The 21,445-nt window shown below is 38.0% G+C and overlaps 1 protein-coding gene across 11 annotated transcripts; it reads left to right on the forward strand.

Annotated features, from left to right (window-relative positions):
• The first annotated feature begins 209 nt into the window (after window positions 1-209).
• Window positions 210-20,673, forward strand: LOC101255405 (ubiquitin-like domain-containing protein CIP73). 11 transcript variants are annotated; one of them, XM_010323668.4, is made up of 16 exons: window positions 210-434; window positions 3,771-3,926; window positions 4,268-4,385; window positions 4,477-4,548; window positions 4,866-4,984; window positions 5,076-5,147; window positions 10,047-10,190; window positions 10,380-10,449; window positions 10,557-10,732; window positions 17,207-17,371; window positions 17,497-17,568; window positions 17,648-17,780; window positions 17,873-18,283; window positions 18,930-19,279; window positions 19,441-19,521; window positions 20,411-20,673. In XM_010323668.4, exons 2-16 carry the CDS (start codon window positions 3,798-3,800, stop codon window positions 20,417-20,419), a joined length of 2,121 nt encoding a protein of 706 aa, XP_010321970.1. In that variant the 5' UTR covers window positions 210-434; window positions 3,771-3,797; the 3' UTR covers window positions 20,420-20,673. The 11 variants fall into 11 exon arrangements, 9 of the variants coding, with proteins under 9 accessions (XP_010321970.1, XP_069155246.1, XP_004240703.1 ...); XM_069299145.1 differs by having other exon boundaries at window positions 17,663-17,780; XM_004240655.5 differs by having other exon boundaries at window positions 3,775-3,926.
• Window positions 20,674-21,445: the final 772 nt, after the last annotated feature.

Consider the following 21,445-nt stretch of genomic DNA (forward strand, 5'->3'; position numbering starts at 1 on the left):
CTTTAATTTTGGATGTGCACAAATAGACACTTAAATTTGTATTAAATCTTATAAGTAGACACGCATATTGTATATATTATGGAGAATGTAATATAATACAAAAATACTTATTTATTTATTTAATATAAATTTAAGTGTATACTTGAACGTAATCAAAATTGAAAGCCATAGTTTACGAGTTAAAGGTGTTATGCGTTTTTTTTGTTCCTATTCACAAATAAAAATATAGACGTTCTTAAAAAAATAAAAGGACCATGAAAATAAACAGGTAAGCAAAGTATTATAGGCATGTAATGTAAGAAGGGATCTCATCTTTACCGTTGTTGCTTGGTTCAGACAGAAAAATAGCAAGAGAGAGACATCAGCTCTGCTTGTTGTCCGCTCGGCTGAGTAGATACTTGTTACGAAACGCTGTGGATCAAGTTCTCTATCTGGTTTTTGTCTGATTCTCTTTACTTTTCATCTTTCTTCTCTTATATATACATCATATACATCGATAATCTCTAGGGTTCCTGATTCTTGTTTTTGATTGATCAAATCAGGAAATTGGTAAAAACTTTTCTACTTCATCTCATCAATTTTACTATTTTATCTGTTACATGCTATGTATAGGAGTTGATGTTGTACTGTTTATGTTTATGGTCTCACTCCTATGGTAATTCATGGTCTATCTTTTAGCATAACCAACTTCATAGAGCAATTGTTTTTTTTCTTTTTTCGTTAGAGAATGCTGTTCGTTTTCGTTGCTTGATTTTTCTGTGATGGCCACTTGATTACAAGAACATCTTTGTTGATTTGACACTTTTCTATGTATTCAGCTTGTTATCCTCTTTGGTTATTACTGAATAAAAGCAAAATCACTTATCCTTAATTGCAAACTAGTTTGGGTTGGCTAGATGAAATGTTTCTATGCCTGAGCTCTAAGTTTTTCAGTGGATTGGTCAACTAGAATAATCCTTAATGAGTTCATGGATAGTTAACAAAAAGAATCAAGGCTACTATAAATTTTAGCATCTGTGGCTAAAGTTGATGGCTTTATGGACAGTTCTCCCAATTCCCTCCTTGTTCCCTCTGTATTATTCATAGCCCCTTTATTTTCACCTGTACCCTTCCAGGCCCCTCTTTGTTCCACACCTATTTAAGCATCTTCAGCTTTTTGCTAGCCTGAATGACAGTTTTTCCACCATATCATAGTTGTTCCAACATCCAACCATTTTTTTCATGAAGTCCGTCTCTCCTAACCACATATTCTCTAATCTAAAGGGAGTTCTTCTCTTTCACCATCTAACAAAATGGATGAATGATCCTATGTCAACCTCATAAGGATAGTTTGTATAACTTTTGGAGCAAACTCCATCAGGCAGAAAATCCAGAACGACTCGCTATCTAAAAGATGAACCCTATGACCTAACTCAAGTGAAAGCAGCAACTTGTCAATGGAAGATTAATACGAATAAAGTTATCAATGCTCTGAGAACTCCTTTATTTCCCTAGGAACCACCCTATGCCTCACTCTTTCTTTCAGCAATTTGATGGTGTTAAAACCCCCACCTTGTACCCATGAGATACCACTGTCCCAAAACTGTTCCCATTTCTCCCCAAAAGCCACCTTAGACCCCTCCCAAACATGACCATTAACTCCACCAAATTCCATTCTGTCCCATTCCCAATATTTTAGATGTCGCTGCTACCATGTAATCTCTTTTCTCCACTTCCATAGCGTAATCTTCCTTTCATCCCAAAGTGACAATATCCCCCCTGCGTTTCCCCGAGCCTCTAACTGGTCATATTTCACCTACACTCTGATCCCTATCTTGATGATGACCCTTTTGTTTGGTTTCATCACCTCAGATTCCAGCTAGCAATTTTATTATCTATCCAATAACTTCTTTGAAACCCCCTTCCCCCCCTTCCTTTTCCTTCCTTATTCTACCCCTAACACTTCCCATATTCCTATTCCTTCTCCCATACATCACTAAGTTGCCCTCCCCTTCTTGTTTGCCCTCCTTAGCTTGCCTTAACCCACCCAAAAAGTCTACATTTTCACCCGTAATTTGTTCCACTTGACATATAATCTTCTTATATTTAAATTAAAGCATATGAGAACGCATATAAACTCATATCATAAGTGTATTTTAGATACACACAATTCATAAATACTAGCAATTTTTGTGACTTGAATGTATATACCTGTGTATATGTATACACTCGTCTCCTTGTTTACATAGTCACCCCCTTCCTTATAGTAGACATTTGGCTTTTCTTAAACATGCTTATCTAAGGTCAATGTCTAAACATACCTCGTATCCATAAAAGCTGCTGATGTAAAATAGCTTTTGCCCGCACCAAGGATTGCTAAAATTCTCAATCTATCCAAATTAATGAACCTTGGGGTTAATTTACGTCCATTGGACTCATCTTAGAAATCTAGGCTTTGGTCAAAGCCTAATATGGGTCAATGGGGTCAAAACCCGGAACAAATTATATTAGCACATCACCAGTAAGCTAGGGAATTTAAACCTATAGTCAAAATCCTATCTTGACTTACTTTACTTGGTCTAATCTCAATTTAGGTGATTCAACGAGTTAGGGTTAATTCCAACTTGAAACACTAGAAAATGCATGTTTTAATCTTAAAAATTCAAAGGAAAACATGTATATAAACCAAAGCTACTATTATAAACCTTACCTCAAAGACTGGGTGGTTACTTTTTAGAAAGAGTGAAATCCTGTAGCTTAGGACCCTTAAAACATGGAAAATTAGACTTAGTTTTGGCAAATTCTGGTGCGTTTACATCACAGCTATCACTGCATGCCTTCCATAATCGCGCTGAACAAAGGGGGGTGGCTAGGACCTAGGCATTGGCTTACGCAATCACTGAGGATGGGACATGATCACGCTGCAGTGATTGGCCACTTAGCCTATCGGGATCTTCATGCACGATTACACAATACTGAGGGATATCATTCTTTGCAATTGTGCAGGGTGGCCGTGATCGTGGTGCACAAGTTGACAACAATATATGAATCTGCAGTTTTTGTTCCAATGGTCCGAAAACCTCACCCAAGCTCCTTGGGTCTCAAACCGAACCACCCCAACAAGTCCCAAATGGTAAAAACAACTTGTAGAAAGTCTCGAAACATTAGTTTAGGGGTAAAGACTCAAAATAAGGGGTTTGACTGTATCATAATAGAGGAAAACGATATTTATAGTGATACAAATTAATTTGAGATTAAGACTATAATGTTGTGGTTCCACTTACATCGAGATTGGGTAGGGGCAAGTCTGAGGTTTTTGGAACCTGCAGTTTTAAAACCCTTAACTTTCCTTAAAAGAGAAGTTACTACCAGTATTGGAATGGAATTGGCTTGAACTGGGAGAATATGTAAAGGATCTATATTGAATATGTAACTAGCTTGGGGTCAAAGCTTAGTTGATTGATTTATTTGACAACTTTTTCCAGTTTCTCCGCCTAGATAGTAAAAGATAAGGTGGGATGATATGAAAGAGGACTGTTTTTTCTCCTATTTTTCTTTCAATACCTATTTTAACAAACCAAAAAATGGAAGAGACAATTTCTTCGTTTGCCCTTCCCTCTTCTAGTTTACTACCAAACAGGGTTATACATGCCTGGAGATGTATTGAATAATGGATAATTGTTGGATACTCTTATTTCTTCTGCAATGTAACTGCCTCGTATAGTTTTTCTGTTTTTTTTACTGCAGACTTTTCACCTTATTCACACATTTGTTTGTAATTTGAATGTTAGTCAGGGGTCGAAAGAAACCTGGAGAAGATGGTTAGCAACGGTGCTGAAGATGTGCAGATTTGTGGAAGTGGTGAGGCTGAATGTCCTGAGACCACAGTGGAGATAAAGATAAAGATGTTGGACTCACAGACGTATACATTGCGAGTGGATAAATGTGTAAATATCTATTGCTTTTATTTTCAATTCTTTAAGAAAAAGAGCTGTGCTACCTATCAAACAGGGGGAACAATATAAACATCAAGGCCAATCGGTTTATTTGTAATTTGTTTATATAGTTCTTCAAACAGTGGAATTTCAATTAATCGTTGCTCCATATACACCCGATTTTCTGTATCTGTGAGAGTTGCCTATGTGCATTCTTGTTGGATATTGCAATACAATAACAAAGACCAATCATGCTCTTGAACTAAGAGTTTAAAAGTTGACTGTAGTATTATCTGCTTAACTTTAGAATTTTCTGACACTCATTCTAATACCTTTTGTCAATTCCAATACAGGTGCCAGTCCCTGCATTGAAGGAACAAATTGCGACAGTTACTGGTGTCTTGACAGAACAACAACGGCTCATATGCCGTGGAAAAGTGTTGAAGGATGACCAGCTGCTTTCCGCTTACCGTATCCTTTTGACTCTCATGTGTTTTAGGAACATAGCATGCACCTAATATATGATTTAGGAATTTGAGTTCCTTCACGGATTTGCAAATAGATGTGGAAGACGGTCACACTTTGCATCTGGTTGTGAGGCAACCTTCATCAGACAGTACCCCTGATCCCCAAGGTTTGTATTATTTGGACAAACTATTGAATTCCATTTGAAAATAGACACGAAGAACTGTAGCTACAGAGGGTCGCATGAACTTCCGTTGTGTTAGTCTTCATTCTTGCTGTCTTGATTTATCTTATAATCTTTCAACTTTGGGAAGCTTGGGAAACTTGATTATAAATGGATGTAATTGAAGTCGGACAGTACCGGAAAATGTACAGAAGACAATACCATGATAAATGCTTTATTTGGGTTCTGTCACGTCTTGAAACTTTATATGGATTCTGTCATGTCGCGAGTTCCTTATAACCATTAAGTTTGAAATTTTGCAGCAACTGCTTCTGCATCAAATGCTGGGTACAGTCAAGGAAACAGAGTGAGTCCTGATATGGTAGTTGGAACCTACAGCTCATCTGATCATGGAGATGGAATTTTCCCTGATTTGAATCGTGTAGGCATTATCATTCTTTCTTCCTTTTCATGATGTATTTGCTGTCAGAATTCAGGAGACGGGACTAATTTTTTCTGTTTCATATTTTAAGATTGTAACAGCTGTGCTTGGATCTTTTGGAATTGCAAGCGCTGGCGGTGGGAATGAGGGGATTGATCTCCATGTAAGTATCAAAGGTTTCACTCGTTATCCTATGCTGTAGTTTGTCCATTTCCCTTTTCTACGGATGATTGAAATATGTGGTTTTAAAATTATCCCATGGACAAAATCTCTCAGCTTAGGACTTTCTTTTGTCTTCTCAGGCCAAGCTTTCACCTTCTGTGCTAGCTTTCACCCTTATTTCTTTCACCTTTTCAGAATTAAGAACCAAAAATTTTACTTGGGGGAAGAAAGGATTCACCTTCGCTCTAGATTTAAATCGTATGACATCTTTAAGTTCAGTTGTAGGTCAGAAACATGGTTTAAATGGACTGAGCGTAGCAGGTATTTATGAGGAAAATAACTTTAAGCCTTCAAGTTATGAGATGGCTAGTCCAAGTACTTATTGAAGCTTCAAAGGAGCAAATAATGACAGTTGGGAGATGGAAAACAAAACATCACTTTGCTGAATTCTTTTGCACTCTTAAATACAATGAGCATTGTAGGTATGCCAGTTTTATCGCAGTACAAGGGGGCAGCAGGTCAGTTATTATAACTCCTGAGACTACATTAAATGATGTATGGATAGAAACAGCTCAGTAAGTTACAAAGTTCATTGGAGTCTCAGAAAGGGGTGAGAAACCAGCAGTATTAGACAACATCAGATCAAATCTTCTTTTGTTGAAGCCAACAGAAGCAATAAATGGCAGACAGAAGCAATAAAAGGTTTGACACCACAGAATCACCCTCCTTGGAAGCTCTATATTTTCAAAAGACCATGTGCTTGGCAGATGTATTGTGGGGAAACTTTTGGACATGAGCAAGAAAGCCAACTCTGACTGACATATGGAGATGGGTTTGCAGCATGTGGAAGCCTTCTCATGGAATCAACATATATGTTATGAATGATACCCAGTTTCTGATTGAGCTTCCATCTAGGAAGGAAGCAGAGCATGCCATTAATGGTGATTGGAATTCGAAGAAATCCAAATTGCCACTAAAATAGTGGTCCCCCACTGCTGGATGCTGGCCGAATGAAGTGGCAAGAAGCTAGGTATGGATCCATATTTATGCTCTGCCTATGAACTTGTGGTTGTAATCACCTTCAAGCATATCGGTGAGATGTGTGGGGGTTGGATTGAAACAGAGGATGAAACAACTCTGAAGAATCATGCTTTGGGCTAAAATTAAAGTTAGGGGAGACAAAGTAGAAGTTCCAAGAGAGGTGGAAATGGGAAATGACAGTTATATTTTCAAATTACTGTTTTGGCGTGAGATTCTGACAACCGTATAAAAAAAATGATCAGATAAGAGGAGACGTTCAGTGTGACACCCCAACTTAGGATAAGAAGTCCCACATTAGCAAAACATAGGAGAGATGTTGGGCATATAAGTAAGTAGGTCGTACATCCTAGTGATGCATTTTAAAAACATGCAGTCTAGGCGCAGAGCAGACAATAGAGAGTGGAAAACATAGAGAAAGACGGGTGCAGAGGTACAAGGTAATGATTAGGGCGAGATCAGTGTGGCGTTGGGAAAAGATGAATCTCCGATGGCGATTCTAAACACAAACCCGAAGGAGTAGAGTTGGGTAGTGGAAGTTGCGGAGCCACTTCAGATGCAACCCCAAACCACAGCCCTTGATAAAGAAATGTATGCAACTATTTGGGTTCATCAAAATTTGATCAAGTTGAGCAAATTGATTGGGGTGGACATTTCGGGACATGATGAGGCTGTAATGGAGAAGGAATTCAAGAAAATTAGATTCAAAGATGTACAGGAGCTAAAAGACCTAGTATCTTTTGACGTGAAGTTTTAAGGGAAGTGGTAACAAGAGCAGGGGAATTAATTCGACAACAAATGACTCATGAATTTCCAACTTGTCTCATGGAATTTAAGGAGTCTGAATGCACGGGATAGAATAACATTAGTGAAGAGTTTGGTTATAGATTGGAACACAGATATCCTCTGCCTCCAAGAAACCAAATTGGAGGGGGACGTAAAGAGATGATTAAGCAAATACGGGGATATAGATGGGTGAGGTATGCATATCTGAAGGCTAATGGTTCAAGGGGGGAATTTAATTGTTGTGGGACAGTAGCATGTGGAAAGGGGAGGTTCTAGAAACTGGATCTTATACTATTACTTGCAAATTTGAACTCTTCTTCAGGAGTACTCGTCATTTAACAGGTGTATATGCCCCTAATTGTGGCACTGAAAGTAGAATAGTATAGGATGAAAGTAGTGCAGTTAGAGGTCTGATGGAAGGACTTGAGCTCTTATATAGTTAGATACCCCACAGAAAAGAGTAATTGCAAGAGAAGATCCAAAAATATTGTGTAATTTTTTGACTCTTGAGAAGATATCAAGCTGATTGATCTTAACTTGGAAGGGAGGAAATCTACACATGGTTTAAAGGGGATAACTACCTCACAACATCTAGGATTGACAAAACTCTTATTTTAGAGGAATGGGCTAACAAATTCAGCAACATAGAACAAATTCTAACGCAAAGACTGGTTTTAGATCACAATGTGGAACATGGGCACATAATAAATCTACTTCAAAGTAGAACAAGTAGTGGCTGGCTTTGCAATATGGAACATGGGCACATAACAAATCTACTTCAAAGTAGAAAAAGTAGTGGCTGGCTTTGCAATGTGGAACATGGACACATAATAAATCGACTCCAAAGTAGAAAAAGTAGTGGCTGGGAACTGTAGTATTTATGGATAGAAGCAGGTACTGATGGAGTTCTTTTAGCTCTCAGGGAAGCCAGACTTCATCCTCATTAATAAACTCAAAGTTCTCAAATCAAAGCTTAAGGAGTGGAGTAAAAGTTATTAAGGACATCTCAGCTTTCAGAGAAAGAATCTACTTGGGCAATTATCTGAACGAGAGGCCATCCTGGATCACAGACCATTAAATGAGGAGGAGAATGTGAGGAAAGCTGCACTGTTTATGACTTTATGTAGTGTGAGGAGTTTGTCAAAATTGAAGAAATTTTATGAAGTCAAAGGTCCAGGATGCAATGGCTAAAAGAAGGTGATAAGAACACCAAGTTCTTCCACAAATGCTCATCAGAGATACAATAATATAGACCAGCTGATGATTCAAGGAGAGATTATTTAAGGTCCATCAAGAATTAGAGAGGAGATCATTGACTTCTGTAATAGAAGTTATATATAGAAACAGAGCGCTGGAGACCCGTTTACAATTTTGCCTACTGCCCCGCTATTTCAGAGCAAGAAAATGAGACTTAGCAATCTACCTTTGAACTTTGAAGAACAAGAGGTTTTGTGGTGTACTAGACACAAAGCCCTAGGATCTTATGGATCACTATTGATTTCGTCCTCACTTGTTGGGAGATAATGAAACAAGACATTATAGATGCATTCAGGAATTTTCATGAACATGAGGTATTTGAAAAGAGTTTTATAGCTCTAATCCCAAAAAGGAAAGGATTTCAGCAATTGAGAGACTTCAGGCATATTAGTTTGATAGGGAGTATCTATAAGCTATCTCCAAAGGTACTGCCTGAGAGATTAACAAAGGTGATGGCAAAACTGGTAGATTCTCAACAAATGACTTTTATCAAAGGGAGACAAATATGGATGCTGTGTTAACGTCTAAAGAAGTTGATTCAAGACTCAAACAGGAAAAACATGAAATATTATGCAAGCTTGATATAGAAAAGGCATATGATCATGTCAACTGGGGTTCTTACTGGAGATTATAAGGGCTTTGGAGGAACATGAATCAATTGGATCAGGCAATGCATTTCCACAATATGCTTTTTAGTTTTGATGAATGGCTCTCCTCTTGTTTTTTCGAAGCTCAAAGATGGCTAAGAGAAGGTGTTCATTTTGGCAATGGAAGTTTTTAACAACATAGTGAAAAAAGCTGCTAAGCACATCGACTGGATTAATGGTTTTGAAATGGATAGGAAGGAAAACATTAGCATGAAGATCACACTTACAATATGCCAGTGACACTCTAATTTTCTGTGATACAAATGTGGGTGAACTGAAGTATCTGAGGGTGATTTTGGTTCAATTGCCGTGTATACTGTCTGCACATCAAATTGGAGGAAGAGCTCACTGTATCCAATTAATGAAGTCAATGATATGGAGTTCCTAGCCTCAACGAGGGGAGAAGTAGGGTCCTTCCATCTGTATATCTTGGTATGCTTTAAGAGCTAAATCCAAATACAAGGAAATATGGAATGGTGTCACTGAGAAGTGTGAGAAGAAACTATCCAGTTGGAAGTCCCAATACTTGTCACTAGGTGGAAGGGGTTGTTTGGTTTGAATACAAGTTATGTTGTGAAGTCCCAATAATCTTATGTGTTGTTCCATTATGGTCGTGTTGCATGGTTTGGCCATAATCTATGTCGATCTTCTAATGCATCGACCAACAGGTGTGAAATTCTGGGGAGTGTTAAAAAAGGGACTAGATAGACTTAAATCATCTCTGGGGAAAGATAGGACACAGTGAAAAGATTTATATAGGCGATACCAAATATCTTTGGAATTTATTTTGTCATGTTTATACATTTACTTTAGGTCCTATGCTTTCTAAGGGTCTTCTTTCCCTATTTTATATTCCTATTCATTCTATAAGACTTATCTCCTTATTGTATATTCTTATGCCAATAAATATAGAGAACTTCAAGTACTGATCATTTTTCTTTTATTGAAATGTTGGCCCGAAATGAATTTAATTGTTAGTGAGGATCTATATAGCCAATCCAACTGATTTGGAACTGAGGCAAGTAGTTTTTCTATTATGGTCGTTATTTAGGGACTAAGTACCCTGGTCTTAATGAACACACATCCCATATGTGGGGTTGGGAGGAGTTTCAGTCTTGGCCGTGGGATAATCGTTTGTGACTTTGTAATCATGCATGTTGTATTCTTTGCAGGGTTTTGGTCCGGCAAGTCTAGGAAATATTAGAGATTCTGGTAGATCACAGACTGAGCAAGCTGATACAAGGGATCAATCCAACGTCACTAATAGTGCTTCTGCACGTTCGACGGATGTCCCACCAGAAGCTCTGCAAGCACCGGTAAATTTTACATCAATTTGTTCGACTTCAAATTCTCCTTCATGTTTTTGGGGCACACTCTTCATTCAACATGTAGTCAACATGTTGACCTTCTCATGCATCATTTAAGATGGCAGAGCATTGTTCATATGTTTTTGTACTTCATCTCCTCTGATTTCCACGTTAATATCTTTGTTTTTTTTCATGCAGGTTATTCCTGATTCTCTTACAACTTTGACCCAGTACTTGAGCCATTTAACTGTAGAGTTCAGAGCCAATGGTAAAAGTCCCTTCCTCTTCTTTTACATACACTCGCCTCCTACAGGAGGGGTGGGGTGGGTGGGTGGGTAAGATATGTTCTTATTAAATGAAATTTGGTGTTGGCAGCTAGAGGACAAAGTGAGACTACACAATCTGCTGGTGTACATCTAGCAGATAGAACAGCTTTGGAGGCTACCGCTCATTCAATCGGAGAGAGGGGGTTCCCGACACCTGCATCCTTGGCGGAAGTGATTATTTTGACGAGACAATTATTCATGGAACAAGTGGTAGAGTGTTTGTCGGTATGTGCTTGTACTTTTAGTAGTTTTATTTAAAACTGCTAATATCTGGTAAGAGTATTTTTTTCCGCTCCCAGACTTTGGTCAGAGGCAAGATTGCAATGCCTGATGTGTGGTTGGGCGTATCACGGGCTCGAACCCTATTGCGGAATATTTCTTGGTTATATATATATTTTTGAAAACGGTAGTGTTGTATTCCTCAACATTAAGGACATGCTGGTGACCTCCAAAAATTCGTACATAGAGGGGCTAGGAAGGCTAATTACAAAAAACCTAACAAGTATGGACAGGACTCCCAATGGTGTACCAATGAGGTCACTAAAGGACTGTTTGATGGGCCTTGGGTAGTATGTGGGAATTTCAACATAGTCAGATTTCCTTTAGAAAAGAGAAACTGCTCTAGATTCACAAGAGCAATGAATGATCTGTCTAATTTCATTGAGGATGAGCCTACAAGATCCTCATTTGATAGGGGCAATTACACATGGAGGAAAGGGGATAGAATTATGTTGTTGCCAGGCTTGATAGGTTCTTATTTTCTAAAGAATGAATTGAGGAATTCAAGAACATCAAGCAGACAACCTTACACAAGGTAATCTCTGATCACACCCCCATAATGCTCCAAAGTGGGAACTGGGAACCTAGAAATCTTATTTCAAATTCGAAAATTGGTGGTCGCAAATAGAAGGTGTTCTAGATAGAGTTATGCTGTGGTGAAACTCTACAGTCTGTGAAGGGAGACCAGATTTTATCTTGACATTCTAGTTGAAAGCTTTAAAAGATAAATTGAAGGAATGGAGTAAAACTTCCCATGGGAATTTAGCAATCCGGAAACAAAGCATGCTTGATCAACTGACAGAATTAGAGGAGATTCAGGATCAAAGAGCACTAAGAGAAGATGAGACACACTCAAAGGAAGAACTCCTTGTAGATTTAAAAACATAGCTAAATTTGAGGAAATAGCTTTGAGGCAAAGATCAAGGGTTAACTGGCTGAAACAGGGTGACAACAACTCCATGTTTTTGCCATAGATCAGCAAATGCTCATAGAATACATAACAATATTGATGAACTAATGGTAGATGTGGAAGCAACCAAAAATCCAGAAGCTATAAAGAAGGAGATTGTGGATTATACACTGAGACAGAGACATGGAGACCATCTGGTGGATGCAGGGTAGACCACATAGTTGCTTTTGAAGACAACCAAATGTTAAAAAAGGAATTTGAGGAACAGGAGATATAGGAATGTGTGGAACTTTGTGCCAAAGACAAAGATCCTGGCCCGTATGGATACACCATGGCTTTTTATGTCCATTATTGGGAAGTAAGAAGGGGGGAGTAATTAGTACAATCAGGAATTTTCATAAAAGATGTGTTTTTGAGAAAAGCTTCAACTCTACCTATGTAGCTTTGATTCCTAAAGATATGGGTGCTAAAGAGTTCACGCATTTCAAACCTATCAGTTGATCGGTAGTGTCTACACAAATTGGTGGACACCCAACAATTGGCTTTCATTGAAGGAAGGAAAATAATGGATGCCATCCTAATGGCAAGTGAACTAGTGGACTATAGAGTCTGTGAGAAATATTGGAGAAAATATTATTGAATTGTGTATCTAAATTGTTACATGAAGACCCTATTATAGACACTACATTGGAAACCTTTTCCAACTAGAATTCCTATTCTAATTCCTATTCTAATTCATATTCTAAGTAAGAAATACTTATTCCTATTCTAATACTCCCCCTCAAGCTAGTGCATACAAATCATATGCACCTAGCTTGTTACAAATGTAATTAATACGAGGACATGTGAGAGACTTGGTGAACATATCTGCAAGCTGATCATTTGACTTCACAAATTTTGTAACAATATCTCTTGGGAGTATCTTTTCTCTGACAAAGTGACAGTCAATCTCAATGTGCTTAGTTCTTTCATGGAACACTGAATTTGATGCGATATAAAGAACCGCTTGATTATCACACACAAGTTCCATCTGATCAATTTTGCCAAATTTTAGTTCTCCAGTAACTGTTTGAGCCAAACTAACTCACAAGTTGTTGTCGCCATTGCTCGATATTTTGATTCTGCACTAAATCGAGCAACCACATTTTGTTTCTTACTCTTCCACGACACTAAATTACCTCCAACTAAAACACAATTTTCGGATGTCTAACGTCTGTCAGAGGGTGATCCTGCCCAATCAGCATCTGTATATCCAATGATATGCTCATGACCTTGATCCTCAAAGAGTAGTCCTTTGCCGGGGGCTGACTTTATATATCGAAAAATACGAACAAGTGCTTCCCAATGACTATCACAAGGCAAAGTCGTAAACTGACTTACAACACTCACGGGAAAAGAGATGTATGGTCTAGTCATTGTGAGATAATTCAACTTTCCAACAAGTCGTCTATACCTTTCAGGATTACTAAGTGGCTCCCCTTGTCCAGGAAAAAGTTCAACATTCGGATCCATCGGAGTGTCAATAGGTCTACATCCCATCATTCTTGTCTCCTCAAGAATGTTTAAGGCATACTTGCGTTGAGAGATAACAATGCCTGATCTAGACTGAGCAACCTCAATACCTAGAAAATACTTCAATCTGCCAAGGTATTTAGTCTGAAAATGCTTAAAAAGATGTTGCTTTAAATCGGTGATACCATCTTCATCATTACCGGTGATAACAATATCATCAACATAAACAACCAAATAGATACATTGACCTGGTGTAGAATGTCGATAAAACACAGAGTGATCAGCTCCACTACGAGTCATGCCAAACTCCCGAATTACTGTGATGAACTTCCTAAACCAAGCTCGAGGATACTGTTTCAGACCATAGAGTGACCTACGTAATCGACATACAAGGCTACTAGACTCCCCTTGAGCAACAAAACCAGGTGGTTGCTCCATATAGACTTCTTCCTCAAGATCACTATGCAGAAAAGCATTCTTTTTGTCCAACTGATTAAGAGGCCAATGACGAACGACAACCATAGATAGAAAAAGCCGAGCAGATGCTATTTTAGCCACAGGAGCGAAAGTGTCACTATATTCTAGCCCAAATATTTGAGTATACCCTTTGTCGACAAGGTGAGCCTTAAGTCGATCAACCTGACCATCTGGACCAATTTTGACTGCATAAACCCAACGACAACCAACATTAGATTTACCTGCAGGAAGGGAGACAAGCTCCCCAGTACCACTCTTATGTAAAGCAGACATCTCATCGACCATAGCCTGCCTCCATCCAGAATGAGAAAGTGTTTCACTTATAGTCTTAGGAATGGAAATAGAGGACAAAGACGACACAAAGGCATAATGGGGTGATGATAGACGATGATAACTTAAGAAGGTATAATGCGGGTTAGTATTTCGAGTAGATCATATACCTTTTTGAAGTGCAAGCGGTGGGCTAGGTAGAGGCAAGTTCGCAGTAGGAGCAGGATCTAGCGCATGACATGAATCATCTGGGACTAGGGTTGGACGTGGACGACAATGATTAGTTAGTAGTGGTGGCATTGCAACTGGAGATGTAGACGTAATTGTAGAAACCTTTAAGGTTGGCACATGTAAAACTTGAGGTATGGGTAAGACCATAGAGACATCAGTATGATTAGAAGATATACAGTAAGGCCGAGACTCAAAAAAGGTAACATCAGCGGACATAATGTATCGATGAAGATCATGTGAATAACTACGATACCCTTTTTTGAACTCTAGAGTAACAACGATACACATTTGAGGGCACGAGGAGCTAATTTATCTTTCCGTGGGGCTAAATTATGAACAAAGCATGTGCTCCCAAAGACACGAGGGGGAATAGGATAGAGATGTGACTGAGGAAATAGTATGAAATGTGGAACGTGATTTTGAATAGACGAAGAGGGCATTCTGTTAATTAAATAACAAGCTGAAAGGACTGCATCGCCCCAAAAATGCAGCGCAACATGGGATTCGATGAGGAGAGTGCGAGCAGCCTCTATGAGATGATTATTCTTTCTTTCTGCGACACCATTTTGTTGAGGAGTGTATGGACAAGATGTTTGGTGAATGATTCCGTGGTGAGACATAAATTGCTGAAATTGGGATGATAAGTATTCTAAGGCATTATCACTACAGAAAGTACGAATAGAAACACCAAACTGATTTTGTATTTGAGCAAAGAAACTTTTGAAAATAGAAAATAACTCAGAACGATCTTTCATTAAAAAAACCCAAGTACATCTTGAATAATCATCAATGAAACTAACAAAATAACGAAATCCTAAGGTGGAACTAACTCTACTAGGACCCCAAATATCAGAATGAACTAATGAAAAAATAGACTCTAAACGACCCTCAGTATTACGAGAAAACGTAGCACGAATGTGTTTTCCAAGTTGACATGACTCACAATCTAATGTAGATAAACTAGACAAACTAGGCACCATCTTTTGCAGTTTGGATAGACTCGGTGTCCCAGACGTTTGTGAATTAGATCTGGGGAATCTGTAACGGAGCATGCTGTCAAGGAATTTGAAGAGGTAAGATAGTAAAGGCCTTGTGATTCATATCCTGTTCCAATCCTCTGTCCCGTATTGCGGTCCTGTATGAGAAAAAAATCATCGAAAAAAGTTATGCTACAATGTAGGGATTTCGTCAAGCGACTAACAGATGCTACAATGTAGGACTCAATGCCTACATAATGATGTCCCTTTTACCTATCCCTGATGGGGTCATTGAGAGATTGGATGCTCTAAGAAGAAATTTTCTCTGGGAAGGAAATAGGGAAACCATGGAATTCCACTTGGTAAAGTGGGATGCACTGCTTGGGAGTAAACAAAAAGGGGGTATGGGGCTGAGGACTTAAAAACACAGAATCAATGCCTTGTAATGAAGTGGCTCTGGAAACTTGCATCTAGTGAACTGGCACTCTGGAAAGAAGAAGTAATCCAGTTGAAATATGAAATGACAGATCATTGGACCACCAAAATGGCCACCGACACTTATGGAATCAGCCTTTGGAGGTCCATCAGGAATCTGTGGCCAAAGCTAAGAGAGAATTGTAGTATAAGAACAAAAATAGCTGGAATTTTTCTTTCTGGGAAGACAACTGACTTGAACAAGCTTCCCTTAAGGATACCTTTAATGGCATATACATCCTAAACCAACAACAAAGGGCCATTGTGGCTTAAGTTTTGTCAGAACAAGGATGGAAGTTGAGCTTTACAAGACCTTTTAATGACTGGGAGATTTTGAGGTTAGTTGAGTTCTACAACAAGTTGGAGCAATTCAAAGCAACTTCAAATGACCTCGATAGATTGGAGTTGCAGGGCCACAGTCAAGGTAGATTCAGTGTGAAAGGCGCCTACAAAAAGCTTAATGCTTATGATAATCAGATTAATGACTGGCCTTGGAAGCTTATATGGAAAGTTAAAATTCCTTGTAAAGTTTCCTGTTTTACTCGGCTTTGGCTAAACAAGCTGTGTTAACTCAAGAAATCTCATGAAGAGGGGGATCCATCTTAGCCCTAGGTGCCTCTTTGTGAAGAAAAGGTTGAGACAGTAACTCATCTATTTATACGCGGCAGGATTACCTTTTAACTGTGGGAAATCTTCCTTAATATGAAGGGTCTGAGCTGGGTGATGCCCAGGAAAATAGCTCAGACCCTGAAGATCTGGAGCAGCTATGATAACATTTCTGACCACGAGGATAGGTGGAAAATTACACCAGCGTGTATCTGGTAGTGTGCTTGGACACAAAGAAACCTCAAGTGCCACCAGAACAAGATCTAGAAACAGTTATAGACGTCTTAAGCTCTTTGTAGTTTTTTGTTAAAGGGTTGAACATCTTCTGGATACTCTACCTGAATTGTAATTAGGAAACCTGATTTTCTGGTTGTTACTTTCTCAAAAAAAAATGGTTAACTTATATATAAACATAAATATTTTTTGACGACTAAACATAAATATTTAAAAGCTTTGGTATTGAAATATAATTTTATAGATGTTCTTTCAAATTAAACCAGTAATTTGTTCGTATTTTAAGCTTTATTTTTCTTAAACTTAAACTGTTCGTACTTTAAGCCTTATTTTTCTTTCAAATGATGCCTGTTAAGAAATAACATTTTTTACTTTTCCTAATTTAATGAACTTTTTTATGGAATCAACATGTATATAACTTTTTCATGTAGAACTTAACTATTTTATCCTAAATTATATAAAATAATGATCATCTCATATTTTGCAAAATATTTTAATATTAACAAAAGTGAAAAATGTACTTTTGAGGAAACTGGTGGAAAAATATCGGGAAAAGAATAGGGACTTGCTTATGGTGTTCATTGAGCTTGAAAAGACTTACAGCAAAGTCCCGAGGGAAGTCCTCTAGAGATGCCTAGAGGTTAGAGATGTACTGGTAGCTTACATTAGGGGGTTGTATTGTTGCGCCAATCGATTTTTGTGCGTCTCATTTTCTGACCTTTGGTGCAGCAATTTTCGACATTGCTAGAGAATCAAGCAAATGTCACAAATCCAGGGGAGAGAATGAGAATTCAATCATATGCTTTGAGAACAGGCGGTCTTTTCCGAAACATAGGTGCTATGCTACTTGAGCTTGGTCGGACGGCAATGACATTGCGAATGGGCGAAACACCAGTATGTTTTCTCTTTCAAGAGTGTAGTATCACCCTTTCTGTGGTTATTTCCCAGATTTGTTGTTTTCTCTTCTCATCCTGCTATAAGAAGGTAAAAAGTATTTAACAAGGGAAAAACAACCGTAGGCTGATGCTGTTGTGAATGCTGGACCCGCTGTTTTTGTGTCCACTGCTGGCCCCAATCCTATAATGGTTCAGGTTATTTTCTTGTCAGATATATACTTCATTATGCAGCCGATTGTGTGGATGCTTGATATCTGTTCCTTTGATTGTATAGCCATTACCTTTTCAGCCAAATACAAGCTTTGGGGCTGTTTCTGTTGGAACTGTACAAAATAATACTGGATTTTCTGGGGGATCTGTTAGTTCTGGCTTTATTCCAAGGAATATTGACATTAGAATACGAACAGGTTACTTTTTCTTGTTAGTGTTTATTATGCTGTTGCTAGGTACAAAGACTGCATGTTTATCTTCTCTTTTACTCACTCACTTGTATCATTAGGTTCATTTATGGCTTCAAATCCGAATCGAAGAGAGCCTGCTGGTGGTCCACAGCAACCAGGGCAAGCTGGTCAAGCAGCTTCTATTGGTGGAAGTTCTGATCAACAGAACACTGGAGGCTCTAGAAGCTCTTCTGCCAGGGAGTCAGCTGTGCGGGTAGTTCCTATTAGGACTGTAGTTACTGCAGTTCCAGCTTCCATTGGGCGTTCAACTTCTGATTCAGTTCGAAATCCCATGGGAATATTCTATCCAGTTTTAGCTAGAGTGCAACATGTCAGTTCTGGGAATTCTAACAGTTCAGGAGCTTCTCAAGAATCTGATCAAAATAATTTACATGGTATTGACACTCGAGACCCAGCTAATCCTGATTCTGCTGGGCAACAACAAAATGCTGGACTTCCTAGTGTTGAAGGTAACCAGTTTTTTATATAATTATTGCTTTCTGTTGGTTTATGTATAAGCGCTTGCAATTTTTTTCTCTGAACATGGTGCTAAATCTTATGAGGTGGAAGATGGTTGCACTTTGACAAGTTTTGTGGACTTTCTGTACTTCACACTTGACAAGTGTGACATATCCAACATCCGTTATCATAAAGTTGCGGTATATATTACTGGTCACAAATTCAACCTTTTTTCATAACTTTCATAGGTCACTGGCATGTATTGTTCAATAGATTTCCTTTCTTGTCTATTGTATCAATCTTCCATCTTAGAAGGAAACATTTTTCATGATGGATATTTCCAGGTTTTGTATGAACTAAATATAACTGAGGCTTTGACATGTCAGTTGCATCAATATTCTTCGTATGCTACATATCAAAAAAAAAAAAAAAACTTTGTATGCTCCAGTTTGATAAAACGGAGTTAAAAGTATTTAAGGTCAAATCTGGTAGAGTTTTTGTTTATTTCTGAGTTCCAAGAGAGGAACATGTGATATTGCAATGTGGTTATATGACTGTGATTTACTTGGTCTGACATTGCTTTTGATTTTCCGTTTTGAGTATATAAGCTTATGCAAAAACTATCTCTACGTATTTGATATGTCACAATGGTTTCAGGTAACTTTAGCTCATTCAGTGAAGCATCAAATGGTGACGAGTTTTCTGCTCAGTACCAAAGTAGTGTTGACCAACTTCTGAGGTCATTATTCTCTGGGGAATCTATTCATCCTGAGAATGTTAATGATCGTGGTGTAAGTATGAATTCCTCTAGTGGAGATGGTGTGGAAGCTGAAAACAATAGCAATTCTCAGGGGACAGAAGCAGCAAGAGATGACGGGGTTTTTCTATCAAATATTCTACGTCATATCATGCCAATTATTTCTGAAACCAATGGAACATCATCAGCTAATTTACCTAGTGAGCGATCAAATATGGCTGAAGATGGAAGCGATGGTCGTCAAACACAGGTATATTTATATGCTTGACATCTTATTTTCTTATATGAAGCCAAATTTGAAATCAAGGTTGATTTGAAAAGAGACTTAATAGTTTGCAACACCTATCACTTGTAGAATTGAAAGCTTTGCACAATAGACTATATATTCCAGCATCATTTGCTTTTCTGCAGGCGCAAGAAAACACAGAGAATGCAAGTTCTTCGCATGAGCGTCGCGATCCTCCACTGCCACCAAGCTCAAAGCGTCAAAAGGTAATTGCCCCTTTATCCTAACCAGAAAAGAGGAAAGAGAAGGCCCTGAATGCATTCAAAGTAAAATGGAAAAAAAAAGAGAAGAAGAAACAAATAGATAGATGGAGGAGTAGTTTAGGGAGAAAGCAAGAAAAGAATAATATTGTCATTGTTCTGAACTGAACTAGGATTGTTTGTTGTAATCACCATTGTATGATAAACTAGATTATCATCTTGTTGACTGCTATCATAGTATCTGAAATAGGAATTTCTGGTATTCCAAAGAGTTGGGCTTACAATCAGTCGAGTCGATTGTGGAAGATTGATCTTAGTGATACATAACACATAAATCTTTCTTGCATGTTAAGTCCTCACTGGATTGTCTTTGGTGATTTAAAAACAAATTTAATTACTTATCCTTCCATTGTTGAATTATAGTGAACACCTGATAAAAAGGGACATGTGGTTGGACCTGAAATGGTTCCATTAGAGTAATCCATTGTAAAGTAGGGTCCTCCAAGGCATGTAAGAGCTCTCTTCAACCTACTCATGGCTAGATCGATCAGTTTAGAATCAAAGAGGAAGAACTAGAAGATTCGCATGCCTAATGTCTTAAGCCGTTGTTCTCATTTCCTCGTTGACCCATCATGCAAAAGGTAAGTTATTAGAGTGAGCCAATAGTCTTGTTAGGATAACCAGAGGGGATAATGTCAGTTCGACTTTACTGCCATTGTGTTCTTATTGGATCAGTTATCCTATGAACTTGTTGAACGTTCCAGCTTACAGTAGGAGCACAACATCTTTGGGTTTGGTGGACTTTAATGAAATACTGATCTGAATTTGGTTCTGTTTTTACTCTGATTTGTATGTCAACCAGTCTTGAATATAATATATCTGCTTTATGGTGCAGGGGGAGTGATTTTGTGGTTTGAGTCAGAGAATGTAATACGGCTTTGTGTTGTATCTCTACTTTATGGTGCAGCGGAACTGCTTTGAGGTTTTGTTGGTGATATTTAGCTTTGCAAAACAAATTGAAACGTTATTTCGTCAGCTGCAGAATATAGAATGAATATTTACTCCTTTGATGATTGTAAATTGAGAAACGCAACTATGTATTGAGCTATGACGAAATAAATTAGAAGCAAGTATAGGACGATTCTCCTCCTTTGCCTACACACTCACTCATGACTGGAAATGGAAAAATTAGATCTTAGTTGAGTCAAAAAAAAAAAATGAAAATAACTTTACTAGATGGAAAAATTATAAGTTGGATCAACAATGTTTCTCTCATATGTTGATAGGGTTTACTCAGATCATAAACAAACATTATGATCACAAGTATTTAAGCTGGTTGTGGGGATGAACTAACAAAGCATGACACTACTTGCTTGTGGCATATAGGTAGATTTTCAGAATTTTAAATTTGTGTTTTAAATATAAATATTATTATCAATTTGTCATGTCAATAGATTCAAGAGCACCTAGATCTAACTTTTTTGATTTTATAGAAGAATTGACATACTAGCGATGGAAGAGAATATTACGTGACTCGAGACTTGAATTTTTTTTGTGATCGTATGGACTCTTACAAGAAGTTGAATAAATAAATAAAACACAAATCTTAACACATACTATGATGGTGGGTAAGCTAACACTTAATAAAATTAAAATGCAACTCCATAGTCCACAAAAATATCAAATAAAATAAGTAACTAGATTTACCCAAGTATAATTATAATTCTTGATTTAACTAAAAGGTGTATACGCGGAAGCTAGCAAAGCAAACCTCGAAAGACCACGAGTAAGAAGACAACGAGAAATATACCAAAAACACAAAGATTTAACATGGTTCAGTCAATCGATCGAAGTCCACAAAGGAGATGAGCAATCCACTATAAATATGAGAGTACAAAATACAGAGCGAAACAATCTCAACCAATTCACT

This window comes from Solanum lycopersicum, chromosome 6 (genome assembly GCF_036512215.1).
Source record: "Solanum lycopersicum chromosome 6, SLM_r2.1".
In the NCBI taxonomy this organism is placed as follows: Eukaryota; Viridiplantae; Streptophyta; class Magnoliopsida; order Solanales; family Solanaceae; genus Solanum; species Solanum lycopersicum.

Excerpts from the sequence above, each read along its gene's own strand:
- LOC101255405 (XM_010323666.4), top strand. The coding sequence starts at position 2,885 with ATGGGACATGATCACGCTGCAGTGATTGGCCACTTAGCCTATCGGGAT. Across the intron at positions 10,450-10,556 it reads TGTAGAGTTCAGAGCCAATG|CTAGAGGACAAAGTGAGACT; the intron begins GTAAAAGTCCCT and ends TGGTGTTGGCAG. Across the intron at positions 17,372-17,496 it reads TGCGAATGGGCGAAACACCA|GCTGATGCTGTTGTGAATGC; the intron begins GTATGTTTTCTC and ends AAACAACCGTAG.